The sequence below is a fragment of the Tachypleus tridentatus genome, chromosome 1 (genome assembly GCF_004210375.1).
Source record: "Tachypleus tridentatus isolate NWPU-2018 chromosome 1, ASM421037v1, whole genome shotgun sequence".
In the NCBI taxonomy this organism is placed as follows: Eukaryota; Metazoa; Arthropoda; class Merostomata; order Xiphosura; family Limulidae; genus Tachypleus; species Tachypleus tridentatus.
In genome coordinates, this window is record NC_134825.1 from 3,874,152 (window position 1) to 3,887,463 (window position 13,312).

Consider the following 13,312-nt stretch of genomic DNA (forward strand, 5'->3'; position numbering starts at 1 on the left):
GTAGCTTAGAGTAAGTTTGAGGACTTATAATGCTAAAAATTAGATTTTGATACTTTTAGTAGGCAGAGCACAAATAGCTCATTGTGTAGATATGTATTTAACATCAAACAAACAGATCAGCATTTTAAGAATTTCTATTTACTTGAAACATCGACTTTGTACGTTGCGTCAAGGCCATAAAAACACAGAGAAGTAAAAAAACATGCTTTGATTCCGTTATAAAAATAGAGAAAGTCGATCTAAGCAGTACAACGATAATGTTGAAAATTCATGTTTTATTAAATAACGTTTCTAGAGAAAATAGTTGCAAGCCAGAAACTTCACGCCCTATGATGTAATTTTTTCGGGGGAAGGTACTTTGTTCAGTATCGTGATGTCAGCTTCCAAATATTTCATGGTATATGTTATATTTCAAAATATGGCCTTGCTCTTAAGCTAAGAAACCGAAGCCACGAAAGCATCATGACTATTATTATTACAATTCCGTTTCGTGTTATTTGTCACGAAATACTATCATTGAAATATCTTCGTGTTCAGAAGTTAATACTGTACGAAATAATGGTAATTAGATTTCTGAAGATGATATTACTAAATTAAGACTAATATCGATTTTGAGCAATAAACATCAGGTTTTCGTTTTATTTAGTAAATTATTACAATTCCGTTTCGTGTTATTTGTCACGAAATACATCATTAAATATCTTCGTGTTCATATACTCAAAAATGGTAATTAGATTTCTTACTTTGTAAGACTTATCGCCATGTTTTGTCTGGAGCATATTCAAAACTTACTTTGTACTTATCGCGCGCTGCTTCCTTGAGGTTACTTCGATATGTAGCATCTGTTCCTGACTCTGGAAAAGTCAGAACTGGAGAAAGAAAAAGAGATTAAAGTCAACATCTTTGTAATATAAATTGAATATTATCTTAAACGCTAAAACCCAGCGAGTCTCAATGTGTCGAATTTCATGACACTCTATTTAGAAAGAACTATTACATATTCTATATAATGTTACTTCTCTAACACTCTATTTTGAAAGAAATATTATATATTATATACAATGTTTACCTCTCTAACACTATACTTTGAAAGAACTATTATATATTATATATAATGTTTACTTCTCTAACACTCTATTTTGAAAGAACTATTATATATTATATATAATGTTACTTCTCTAACACTCTATTTTGAAAGAACTATTATATATAATGTTTACCTCTCTAACACTATACTTTGAAAGAACTATTATGTATTATATATAATGTTTACTTCTCTAACACTCTATTTTGAAAGAACTATTATATATTATATGTAATGTTTACTTCTCTCACACTCTATTTTGAAAGAACTATTATATATTATATGTAATGTTACTTCTCTAACACTCTATTTTGAAAAAACTATTATATATTATATATAATGTTACTTCTCTAACACTCTATTTTCAAAGAACTATTATATATTATATATAATGTTTAATTCTCTAACACTCTATTTTCAAAGAACTATTATATATTATATATAATGTTTACTTCTCTAACACTCTATTTTGAAAGAACTATTATATATTATATATAATGTTACTTCTCTAACACTCTATTTTGAAAGAACTATTATATATTATATATAATGTTACTTCTCTAACACTCTATTTTGAAAGAACTATTATATATTATACATAATGTTACTTCTCTAACACTCTATTTTGAAAGAAATATTATATATTATATATAATGTTTACCTCTCTAACACTAATTTGAAAGAACTATTATATATTATATATAATGTTACTTCTCTAACACTATTTTGAAAGAACTATTATATATTATATATAATGTTTACCTCTCTAACACTAATTTGAAAGAACTATTATATATTATATATAATGTTACTTCTCTAACACTATTTTGAAAGAACTATTATATATTATGTATAATGTTTACCTCTCTAACACTATACTTTGAAAGAACTATTATATATTGTATATAATGTTTACTTCTCTAACACTATACTTTGAAAGAACTATTATATATTGTATATAATGTTTACTTCTCTAACACTCTATTTTGAAAAAACTATTACATATTATATATAATCTTTACTTCTCTGACACTCTATTTTGAAAGAACTATTATATATTATATATAATGTTTGCTTCTCTAACACTCTATTTTCAAAGAAATATTATGTATTATATATAATGTTTGCTTCTCTAACACTCTATATTCAAAGAAATATTATATATTATACATAATGTTTACCTCGGTAACACTATACTTTGAAAGAACTATTATATATTGTATATAATGTTTACTTCTCAAAGTTAATTTAATTCTCTAAATTTGAATTATGTCACATAAAATGAGTCATGTGATATCTGATTCAATATGCCAGATGAAGTAGCTTTTATAAAATTTATATTCAATAGTAAGATATATATATTTAAACCTAAAAAACGAGTTAGTACAGAAATTGTTACAAAAACCAGAATCTCGTGTTACCATGAATAAGAAAATGTAACAGTGAAAGGATTCAATCAAAACGTTGCCTAATTATAGCTACCAAAACGTACCAGTGAAAGGATCCAATCAAAGCTTTGCATAATACTAATTACAGAAAGATACCAGTGAAGGATTCATTAGAACTTTGACTAATTATAGTTACAGAAAGAGACCAGTAAAAAAATGCAAACAGAGCTTTGTCTAATTATACTTACAGAAAGATACCAGTGAAGGAATCCAAACAGAGCTTTGTCTAATTATAGTTACAGAAAGATACCAGTGAAGTAATCCAAACTGAACTTTGTCTAATTATAGTTACAGAAAGATACCAGTGAAGGAATCCAAACTGAGCTTTGTATAATTATAATTACAGAAAGATGCCAGTGAAGGAATCCAAACAGAGCTTTGTCTAATTATAGTAACAGAAAGATACCAGCGAAGGAATCCAAACAGAGCTTTGTCTAATTATAGTTACAGAAAGATACCAGCGAAGGAATCCAAACAGAGCTTTGTCTAATTATAGTTACAGAAAGATACCAGTGAAGGAATCCAAACAGAGCTTTGTCTAATTATGATTACATTGCTGTACGAGGACTATATGCGCTATTGTCCCTAATCTAGCAATGTAAGACTAGAGGGAAGGCAGCTAGTCATCAACACCCACCGCCAACTCTTGGGCTACTCTTTTACTAACGAATAGTGGGATTGACCGTCACATTATAACACCTCCACGACTGAAAAAGCGAGCATGTTCAGTAAACGGAGATTAGAACCAGGAACTTTCAGATCTCGAATCAAGCGCCATGACCATCTGGTCATGCTGAGCAACGTGCGGAACTGAAGGACAAGAATGCTACTGAGGCATTGTAGTGAAGCACGTGGGATGAAAAATTATAAATATTGTTTGTAATATGAGCGTTCCAACGTAGAACTAAAGTAAAAAGAGGCTTTGTATATAGACCTTAATAGCTTTAGGGATAGAAGCCAAACATCTCATTACCCTGGCTGCAGAGGAGCTGAATCCATTAAAAGTAAATGTTTAACGGCTATTTTTATGATAAGAACTTTAGGGTGTATGAACAAACTAACAATGGTTGTTTGACAGAGACTGTAAATATAATTAAAGCAAGAATCTTTGGGTTTAGTTAGATCAAGCTGCCTCCTATAATTAACCAGACCTCATAATACAGTGCTGGAGAACAGTATTGCTATTGTGACGAAACGAGGTTAATTATGTGAGGACTACTGGAAGGTCACAAAGTGTTGTATAAACCACGCAAGACTGTTATGTTTGTTAACTCCTGCCGTTAGAGATGTGCACCGTTGAAATCAATCAATCTTTGGCTCACGTTACGTTGTTACGATTGCGCAGCCTTATGCGATTAACTGCTTCTAATATTTTAGATTCTGACAAAACTACATACTTGATGAAGAACAAGTCTTATATTATAATAGAAGTCTTCTACGGCGTTTACAATCTGTCATAGAACCAGTTTCAAACGCTTAACAAATCTTAGCAGTAAAACAGCCGACACTTGTGTGAGACAAAGCAAACTCCTAACATGGATGTCTCTGTAGGGACCTGCCACTGATAAAGTTTGAATGGGTAATTAAGAAAGAAAGTTGAGTATAGTCAAGAATGTACAATATTTCAACAAGGTTAGTATAGTCAAGAATGTAGAATATTTCAACAAGGTTAGTATAGTCAAGAATGTAGAATATTTCAACAAGGTTAGTATAGTCAAGAATGTACAATATTTCAACAAGGTTAGTATTGTCAAGAATGTAGAATATTTCAACAAGGTTAGTATAGTCAAGAATGTAGAATATTTCAACAAGGTTAGTATAGTCAAGAATGTAGAATATTTCAACAAGGTTAGTATAGTCAAGAATGTAGAATATTTCAACAAGGTTAGTATAGTGAAGAATGTACAATATTTCAACAAGGTTAGTATAGTCAAGAATGTACAATATTTCAACAAGGTTAGTAGAGTCAAGAATGTACAATATTTCAACAAGGTTAGTATAGTCAAGAATGTAGAATATTTCAACAAGGTTAGTATAGTCAAGAATGTACAATATTTCAACATGGTTAGTATAGTCAAGAATGTACAATATTTCAACAAGGTTAGTATAGTCAAGAATGTACAATATTTCAACAAGGTTAGTAGAGTCAAGAATGTACAATATTTCAACAAGGTTAGTATAGTCAAAAATGTACAATATTTCAACAAGGTGTATGCAGAAGGTTTTTTAAAATTTTTCCACAGATTTTTATAAGGTTGATGACATCCCAATCAAATTATATATATATATATGAAGTGCCTGACTGTCTATAACTTATATATATATATATGAAGTGCCTGACTGTCTATAACTTATATATATATATATATGAAGTGCCTGACTGTCTATAACTTATATATATATATATGAAGTGCCTGACTGTCTATAACTTATATATATATATATATGAAGTGCCTGACTGTCTATAACTTATATATATATATATATGAAGTGCCTGACTGTCTATAACTTATATATATATATATATGAAGTGCCTGACTGTCTATAACTTATATATATATATATATGAAGTGCCTGACTGTCTATAACTTATATATATATATGAAGTGCCTGACTGTCTATAACTTATATACATATATATAAAGTGCCTGACTGTCTATATCTTATATATATATATATATATATGAAGTGCCTGACTGTCTATAACTTATATATATATATATATATATATGTGCCTGACTGTCTATAACTTATATATATATGAAGTGCCTGACTGTCTATAACTTATATATATAGTGCCTGACTGTCTATAACTTATATATATATATATATGAAGTGCCTGACTGTCTATAACTTATATATATATATATATATGAAGTGCCTGACTGTCTATAACTTATATATATATATATATGAAGTGCCTGACTGTCTATAACTTATATATATATATATATATATATATATGAAATGCCTGACTGTCTATAACTTCTATATATATATATGAAGTGCCTGACTGTCTATAACTTATATATATATATATATGAAGTGCCTGACTGTCTATAACTTATATATATATATATGAAGTGCCTGACTGTCTATAACTTATATATATATATATGAAGTGCCTGACTGTCTATAACTTATATATATATATATATGAAGTGCCTGACTGTCTATAACTTATATATATATATATGAAGTGCCTGACTGTCTATAACTTATATATATATATATATATATATATGAAGTGCCTGACTGTCTATAACTTATATGTATATATATATGAAGTGCCTGACTGTCTATATCTTATATATATATATATATATATATATATGAAGTGTCTGACTGTCTATAACTTATATGTATATATATATGTGAAGTGCTTGACTGTCTATAACGCTTCGTATCTCTTGAATATTTAATCGTAGAAAACATTATATATCAAAATATATAATGAAGTGCCTGACTGTCAATAACTTATATATATATATATATATGAAGTGTCTGACTGTCTATAACTTATATGTATATATATATATGAAGTGCCTGACTGTCTATAACTTATATATATATGAAGTGCCTGACTGTCTATAAGTTATATATATATGAAGTGCCTGACTGTCTATAACTTATATATATATATATATATGAAGTGCCTGACTGTCTATAACTTATATATATATATATATGAAGTGCCTGACTGTCTATAACTTATATATATATATATATATGAAGTGCCTGACTGTCTATAACTTATATATATATATATGAAGTGCCTGACTGTCTATAACTTATATATATATATATATATATGAAGTGCCTGACTGTCTATAACTTATATATATATGAAGTGCCTGACTGTCTATAACTTATATATATATATATGAAGTGCCTGACTGTCTATAACTTATATATATATATATATGAAGTGCCTGACTGTCTATAACTTATATATATATATATGAAGTGCCTGACTGTCTATAACTTATATATATATATGAAGTGCCTGACTGTCTATATCTTATATATATATATGAAGTGCCTGACTGTCTATAACTTATATATATATATGAAGTGCCTGACTGTCTATAACTTATATATATATATATGAAGTGCCTGACTGTCTATAACTTATATATATATATATATGAAGTGCCTGACTGTCTATAACTTATATATATATGAAGTGCCTGACTGTCTATAACTTATATATATATATATGAAGTGCCTGACTGTCTATAACTTATATATATATATATATGAAGTGCCTGACTGTCTATAACTTATATATATATATATATGAAGTGCCTGACTGTCTATAACTTATATATATATATATATATGAAGTGCCTGACTGTCTATAACTTATATATATATATATATATGAAGTGCCTGACTGTCTATAACTTATATATATATATATGAAGTGCCTGACTGTCTATAACTTATATATATATATATGAAGTGCCTGACTGTCTATAACTTATATATATATATGAAGTGCCTGACTGTCTATAACTTATATATATATATGAAGTGCCTGACTGTCTATAACTTATATATATATATATGAAGTGCCTGACTGTCTATAACTTATATATATATATATATGAAGTGCCTGACTGTCTATATCTTATATATATATATGAAGTACCTGACTGTCTATAACTTATATATATATATATATATGAAGTGCCTGACTGTCTATAACTTATATATATATATATGAAGTGCCTGACTGTCTATATCTTATATATATATATATGAAGTACCTGACTGTCTATAACTTATATATATATATATATGAAGTGCCTGACTGTCTATAACTTATATATATATATGAAGTGCCTGACTGTCTATAACTTATATATATATATGAAGTGCCTGACTGTCTATAACTTATATATATATATATATGAAGTGCCTGACTGTCTATAACTTATATATATATATGTATGAAGTGCCTGACTGTCTATAACTTATATATATATATATGAAGTGCCTGACTGTCTATAACTTATATATATATATATGAAGTGCCTGACTGTCTATAACTTATATATATATATATGAAGTGCCTGACTGTCTATAACTTATATATATATATGAAGTGCCTGACTGTCTATAACTTATATATATATATATAAAGTGCCTGACTGTCTATATCTTATATATATATATATATGAAGTGCTTGACTGTCTATAACGCTTGGTATCTCTTGAACATTTAATCGTAGAAAACATTATATATCAAAATGGTTATTTTCAAGAGCATATTAAAAGAAAATTATTCATTTTTTGTGATTTCTACAAGTTCTTATATTTATCAGCGTCAATCACCAGTCTTCATATATGTTAAATTCTAAATCTGATTGTTTTTGTTTGTTTCTCTTATACCAAGCCCACATCACTCTGTCTGCTGTGTCCACCGAGGGGAATCGAACCCTTGATTTTAGAATTATAAATCTGAAGACTTACTACTGTTCCACTGTTTCAGTCTGAAAAAAATCTTATTAGAAAGAAAAATGTTTATTTTTAAGGAAATTTTATGAAACAAAAAACAAGATTTGGAGATATTACTTTTTAATATTAGTATTATATTCATTATATTATGTTATTCATATATTATATTATATTATATTATATTATATTATATTATATTATATTATATTATATTATATTATATTATATTATATTATATTATGTATTGTATCATGTCGATATTCATTATATTATATTCATGTATTATTTTATTGTATCATATCGATATTCATTATAATATATTATATTATATTCATGTATTATTTTATTGTATCATGAGGATATTCATTATATTATATTATATTCATGTATTATTTTGTTGTATCATGTCGATATTCATGTATTATATTATATTATATTCATGCATTATTTTATTATATCATGTCGAAAATTTGGATTGAATATCGCTCCTTTGAAACTTCTTACAGAAATGACAACTGTCAAAAAATGCTCATCTCGGTAGAGATCTCTCCTTGCGCTCAGTAAAATGACAAGGAGCAGTGGCATCCAGCGGGAAAAATCTCTGCGACTACTTAGTGAACCTAAGCGCTCTATTGTGCTGTACGCACCCATTGCATCGAAACCAAAACATTTCTGCCAACAATGCAACAGTTGATTTATTTCAAAGGGTACCTTCTAGTCATTACACAAACGTTAGTGAAACAAACATAACTTGGGAGTAATCATAGTAAAGGTGATACTTAGAGAAATTATGATGGTGACCAACATTTAGCATTCTTTCTTAGTGGATGACTTGTAGTTATGAGGCAGAATTGGAATATAAAATAACTCTAAAACCAACTAATTCAAAATCTTAGCAATAATTTTAAAACATGTACAGTTATTATAACAAGGTTGAAAATTACGGACATTGTACTTGTTGAGAATATCAACCCACCTATGATACGTTCAGTGATGTAAGTTATATCCATAATAAACCGTGGCAACTTCTCTTGTCTCCTGTTAAAACAACAACAAAAGCATTTAGTTATGACAGCTTCTAGGAAAACATATCTAATTTTTAATCTAAGTTTCCTGCAAAAAGTTACATAAAAATTGAAAATAATAATTACTTATATAACGTGTTTGGATGTGTTTTGTTTTATAACAAAGCCATATCGGGCTATCTGCCGTGTCCACCGAGGGGAATCGAACCCCTGATTTCAGCGATGTAAATCCATAAAATTACTGTTGTCCCTGGGGAGAGACTGCTTGTATAACATATAAAATGTGGTAAAAAATTAGAAAAAGTGTTTATATTTTTATAACTCGATGAAATATGTTTCATATACTTAATATGTTAAATAACTGTAAATGTGTATACGGTCCTGATCAATGAACGTTTATTTAATGAATCTTTCAGACTGTGAAACATAAACACTAACTGGGAACTTAATTCGGGCTATTCAGTATTATACACACTATTTATAGAGTGCTTGTGTCCTCGTACAAGATCGTGGTTCTGTAATAAATATTTTCTTTGTTCGGATTTTATTCCACATAATATAGTGTTTACCTATTGTATATTATAACTGCTATAATAAAAACTACATTTTCATAAAATCGTATCTTCATATCGGGATTTTTTTTCAATCATAAATTATTCCTTTTCGGTTTGCAATATTAACTGAAAGTTTGCACCCTTTCTTTCTCTTTTGATTTTTCACTCAAATGGTGGTAAAGAAAGTACCACGTGAGACACAGGGGCAGTATTTATAAGATAACAAAGACAGAGTGCTTAGCTTGTGTTGTTACAAGATACCTAGTTTTCAACAACTTCGTACTGACCTTGGACTTGGGAAGTCAGCGGACTGGGCTTCTAATATTTTCTGTAAATAAAAACACAAGTATAATGAGTTGGATCGTAAGACTCAAACACAAGTACAATTAGATGGATCGTAAGATTCAAACACAAGTATAATGAGATGGATCGTAAGACTCAAACACAAGTACAATTAGATGGATCGTAAAACTCAAACACAAGTACAATGAGTTGGATCGTAAGACTCAAACACAAGTACAATGAGATGGATCGTAAGACTCAAACACAAGTATAATGAGATGGATCGTAAGACTCAAACACAAGTACAATGAGTTGGATCGTAAGACTCAAACACAAGTACAATTAGATGGATCGTAAGACTCAATTCACTAACTCAACGAGAGACAGAAAGCACAGACACTATTCATAAAACTTTATTATGGTCTCACAATTAACTAACTATCAATTATTGTGGTTTATTACAATGGTTCCCAATTAGCTAATTATCATGTATTGTGATTTATATAAGTAGTTTCCAATTAACTAAGTATCATTTATTTGGTTTATTTAAATGGTTTTCAACTAGCTAAGTATCATATATTGAGGTTTATTCAAGTGGTTTCCAATTATCTAAGTAATTGTCACGAAAAAAAATCATTCAGAAAAACAAAACCTCATCGAGACACACTCACGCCACCGTGTGAATAATTTGGTTTTAACAAAATAACTGAAAAAAAACTGTTTTCTTCAAAATTAAACAAGTAAAAATATAAGTATCAATAATATGTTTGTATGTGAAATTTTTAAAACCATAATTTTTCAAAGATATTTTCATACGATAATTTTAATACCCAGTCTGGCTGCTCATAATCATCAGAATAATGAAGAACAGAGATGAAAATAAACTTGTTACAAATATTATTATTTAATAATAACATGAATCACCATTCGCCTTACCGGTGTCCGTGAATATGAACTGTCTTGCTTTGTAACTTCTTGGCTATGCTGTAAAGACACAAAAATATACATAAATTACCTTTTCGGTTTGTTGGTTAGTTTTGATTTTCGCGCAAAGCTACACGACGGCTATCTCTGCTAGCCGTCTCTAATTTAGCAGTGTAAGACTAGAAAGAAGACAGCTAGTACTCACCACTCACCACCAACTCTTGGGCTACTCTTTTACCAACGAACAGTATGGTTGACAACCACATTATATCGCCCCCACGGCTGAAAGGGAGAGAATGTATGGTGTAAAGGGGATTCAAACCCGCGCACCTCATATTACGAGTCGAGAGCACTAACCAACTGGCCATGTCAGGCCAACTTATTTGTCCAAACCAAGAAAGAAAACTAATTTATTTAACTCGAGTTGCCCTAAACCGTTAATTTTCTTAAATGTTGTTGTCGTATTGAGCATTGTTTCTAGTTTTTAAAATATATTGTATTTTCATAAAACAATACATGTATTAGGCACACACAAAGAACGATCGTGTATGAAAGGCGAGCACATGGATTCTACATATGTAGATATGTAGTAGTGACGGTTGGTCTGGAACACAGTATCTCACAGATTTATGTATGGCACGATAGAAATCTCCATTTATCAGCTTCATCATTATTAAACACTAATCACCGACCATCCGATGAAATAAAGCCATCATCAAAATATACCGGTAAAGAGAATCAAAAATGAATATCTTTGTTGTAAGTCCGAACACTATCTTTGCTGTAAGTTCGAACACTATCTTTGCTGTAAGTCCGAACACTGTCTTTCTTGTAAGTTCGAACACTATCTTTGCTGTAAGTCCGAACGCTGTCTTTGCTGTAATTCCGAACACTATCTTTGCTCTAAGTCCGAACACTATCTTTGCTCTAAGTCCGAACACTGTTCCTGTCAGAAAGCATAGCTTTAGAAGTGGTTAGAACGTAAGATTGTAAAGAATGTTGAATTGTATTATGAATTGGTGACAGCGTAAAAATACAAAGAAAAGCAATATGACGCACTTATATCGTTCAAGATGACAGGAGTTGTGTTGCAAGGTACAGAACGTTCAAGATGACAGAGGTTGTGTTGCAAGGTACAGAACGTTCAAGATGACAGGAGTTGTGTTGCAAGGTACAGAACGTTCTTGTGACAGGAGTTGTGTTGCAAGGTACAGAACGTTCAAAATGACAGAGGTTGTGTTGCAAGGTACAGAACGTTCAAGATAACAGGAGTTGTGTTGCAAGGTACAGAACGTTCAAGATAACAGGAGTTGTGTTGCAAGGTACAGAACGTTCAAGATGACAGGAGTTGTGTTGCAAGTTACAGAACGTTCGTGTGACAGAGGTTGTGTTGCAAGGTACAGAACATTCAAGATGACAGAGGTTGTGTTGCAAGGTACAGAACGTTCAAGATGACAGAGGTTGTGTTGCAAGGTACAGAACGTTCAAGATGACAGGAGTTGTGTTGCAAGGTACAGAACGTTCAAGATGACAGGAGTTGTGTTGCAAGGTACAGAACGTTCAAGATGACAGAGGTTGTGTTGCAAGGTACAGAACGTTCAAGATGACAGGAGTTGTGTTGCATGGTACAGAACGTTCTTGTGACAGAGGTTGTGTTGCAAGGTACAGAACGTTCAAGATGACAGAGGTTGTGTTGCAAGGTACAGAACGTTCAAGATGACAGGAGTTGTGTTGCAAGGTACAGAACGTTCAAGATGACAGAGGTTGTGTTGCAAGGTACAGAACGTTCAAGATGACAGGAGTTGTGTTGCAAGGTACAGAACGTTCTTGTGACAGAGGTTGTGTTGCAAGGTACAGAACGTTCAAGATGACAGAGGCTGTGTTGCAAGGTACAGAACGTTCAAGATGACAGGAGTTGTGTTGCAAGGTACAGAACGTTCAAGATGACAGAGGTTGTGTTGCAAGGTACAGAACGTTCAAGATGACAGGAGTTGTGTTGCATGGTACAGAACGTTCTTGTGACAGAGGTTGTGTTGCAAGGTACAGAACGTTCAAGATGACAGAGGTTGTGTTGCAAGGTACAGAACGTTCAAGATGACAGGAGTTGTGTTGCAAGGTACAGAACGTTCTTGGTGATTTGTTTCTCTAAAATAGCGATTCCATTGATCAATCCATTCCACAATTTCCAATTTTTTTCTGAAGGATAAGAATTTCTCCAAGATGTTACCGTAACAGTTACACAGACCAAAATACATTCCAATAGCATGAGAAAGACTCCAGTGATTAACAAAGCACACTAATTTCGATTAATCATGGATAACACACACCAGTTTCGATTCGGTTAAGCAACCTTAGGATTAACTTGAGCAATGTTCACTGCTTCTGCCAACATCTTTGAATAAATTATTGCCAGTTTATTCAAAACTTATCATGCTCTAGGTATTTTGGAAAGCTTAGAATTTGTGTTTGTATTTATGACAACGCCACTAATGATATTTGTGGTCATCCCTAATTTTGGTCTACTGATCAGAG

At 30.7% G+C, this 13,312-nt stretch overlaps 1 protein-coding gene across 6 annotated transcripts in view; it reads right to left on the reverse strand.

Moving 5' to 3' along the window:
• Window positions 1–13,312, reverse strand: part of LOC143232723 (tensin-3-like) — a 262,075-nt gene that overhangs the window by 82,628 nt on the left and 166,135 nt on the right. For all 6 annotated transcript variants that reach the window (XM_076468510.1, XM_076468585.1, XM_076468735.1 and 3 more), the window contains 4 exons: window positions 10,793–10,840; window positions 9,862–9,902; window positions 8,972–9,033; window positions 793–869 (listed from right to left, as the gene is read on the reverse strand). In XM_076468510.1, the coding sequence (XP_076324625.1) occupies window positions 793–869; window positions 8,972–9,033; window positions 9,862–9,902; window positions 10,793–10,840 (228 nt within the window). The remainder of the gene's footprint in view (window positions 1–792; window positions 870–8,971; window positions 9,034–9,861; window positions 9,903–10,792; window positions 10,841–13,312) is intronic.